The sequence below is a fragment of the Pteropus vampyrus genome, unplaced genomic scaffold (genome assembly GCF_000151845.1).
Source record: "Pteropus vampyrus isolate Shadow unplaced genomic scaffold, Pvam_2.0 Scaffold145, whole genome shotgun sequence".
In the NCBI taxonomy this organism is placed as follows: domain Eukaryota; kingdom Metazoa; phylum Chordata; class Mammalia; order Chiroptera; family Pteropodidae; genus Pteropus; species Pteropus vampyrus.
The window spans coordinates 1,925,303-1,927,430 of NW_011888926.1; the positions used below are offsets into that span (position 1 = coordinate 1,925,303).

A 2,128-nucleotide genomic window follows, 5' to 3' on the forward strand; every position below is an offset into this window, starting at 1 on the left:
GGTGGGGTTTGGGGCTAATTTTCATTGTTTCATCTCCTCGTTGGAGCACCGTCTGAATTCGTCAGATAGAGGAACCTGTCAAAATGTGTCACATCACCTCTCTCCTCTCCTGGAAACCTTCCAGGGGCTCTCCTTGTCACTCAGAATAAAAGCCACAGTTTTTAAAATGGCCTTTGTGACTTGGGCCTCTCGTTAATTCTTACTTCCCTTTCATCCTCCCTCTCTGTTCTCCAGGCCCAGTGGCCTCCTTGAAGTTCCTCTCCCCCATAAGATCCCTTGCATTTGCAGTAATGCTCTTCCCCCAGGTATCTGCATGGCCCAGTCCCTGACATCCATCACGTCTATGTTTCTTTCCTAATAATACCTTTTCTAGCCATTCTACTTGAAATTGCAACACACACCCATCCCACCCCCCAATTCTTTACCTCATTTCTTTCCCTATTTATTTTTCTTATCAGGTACTGCCTCGTTTAACTAAATATTTTGTTTAGAACATATGTTTCGAGAGCGCAGGGTTTTTGTTTCATTCACTGCTGTACTTCTGGTACCTGGAACAATGTCCAGCACACAGTAGTACTCAATATATGTTTAATGAATGAGTTGACGCCTCCTTTCCCAGAAGAATAATTCTTGCTTGTTGATAAAGACAGACAGACCAGGGCGATAAGGATTAAGATAAGGAGAAGGGGTGAGAAGTTGGCAATTTGAAGCCTGGGCGAGTGGGAGGATGGGGAGCTATCACAACTAAATCTTGAGGATGACCAGATTGGGAGAGGAATCGTTCTGGTAGGAGTCTCCTAGTGGGCATCTCCTAGTTCAGTCCCCCCATATCAGTCTTCCTTGGTCTCCCCGGATTACCTGCCATTTCCTCTTTGGGGAAGTGGAGTATTCCTTTTCTATCAGTCTGCTGAGCTCCAGGCTGGAAGCTCCTTTTTTCAGCGACTGTGCCCCTGGTCTATTGTGATGGTGGCCGTTGTGATGTAGAGACCTCTGGTCTCCTAGGAACCCCTGAGCTCTGACCACCATGGGCTGCCTTGTCTCCTGGCCAAGGTTGAAACCAGATGTGCAGTGGGCTGTCCCCTGTGCCCCACCCCCGGAGTCATGCCAGCGTGGGTGGTGGGGCATTCTCTGGGATGGATGACCTGGATCCCATAGCTATCTACGTCCTGTTTGAGAAATGGGACCCTCAAACAGAGAGCAGCCAAGATGATCAGGCAGGTGTGTGCTTGGGACAAGCTCTTTGCAGCCACGAGTCTGAGACTCAATCACCACTCACCAGGGCGCAGCAGCTGTGTGACTTCTATGGCTTTACTGGATGTCCCAGCTGGGGCAGTTGGGCGGAGGGGGACTTGTAGCAAGATGGTAACTCTTCAGAGGCAAAATACGATTCTTCTGCTTTCTTGCTACCTCCTCCACCATTTAGAACTGTTCCTTCCGTAACACTCTTTCTTTCCGTTTCTCCCAGTGGCTTAGCCCTTGAGATTTCTGTAGTAGGGAAGGAGGGCTCAGGCCCCTGAAGCAGCTGATGTCCTACCCTGCCCTCCCCAAGCAGGGGACCCCAGGAGATTCTTGTCTCTTAATGAAACTTTGGCCTTCTCAGTTTGTAGATTTCCAGGGGAGCCCACCAGTGTGTCCAACATGGCCTCTGAAGACATTGCCAAGTTGGCAGAGACGCTAGCCAAAACCCAGGTGGCTGGGGGACAGCTGAGCTTCAAAGGCAAAAGTCTCAAACTCAACACTGCAGAAGATGGTGAGTTCCTGCAGGGGCTGACCCAAGGGAGGAAGGGAGTATGCGCGTGGGCACTTGCTCTTGCTAGTTGTCAGACTCATTTAGCTGCTTTATCCCATTATTTGTTTCCACAGCTCTGTGAGGTATCACTGGGCCCATCCAACAGTGAGGCTCAAAGGTGATGTGCCCTGAGTGCACAGGCTTCCCTGCCACTCTTCATGTTTGCAGTGGGCGTTCTTGCCCGTGATAGCTCAGGCTGCAGCTGGGAAGGGCCGCTCATCTCTTGTGGGGCATAGAGGCAGTGGCAGACCACAGTTAATGGCAGTCCCAAGGTGCGGTCGCCGGCTCCTTACTTGAGATCCACCCCCACCTTCACCCCCATGATCCCAAGGGGGTCTG

The 2,128-nt window shown here is 50.9% G+C and overlaps 1 protein-coding gene across 1 annotated transcript in view; it reads left to right on the forward strand.

The window, feature by feature from the left end:
- Nucleotides 1–2,128, forward strand: part of RANGAP1 (Ran GTPase activating protein 1) — a 24,140-nt gene that overhangs the window by 941 nt on the left and 21,071 nt on the right. The window contains exon 2 of the mRNA XM_023535918.1: nucleotides 1,601–1,750. Coding sequence (XP_023391686.1) covers nucleotides 1,639–1,750 — 112 coding nt within the window. The 5' untranslated portion in view covers nucleotides 1,601–1,638. The remainder of the gene's footprint in view (nucleotides 1–1,600; nucleotides 1,751–2,128) is intronic.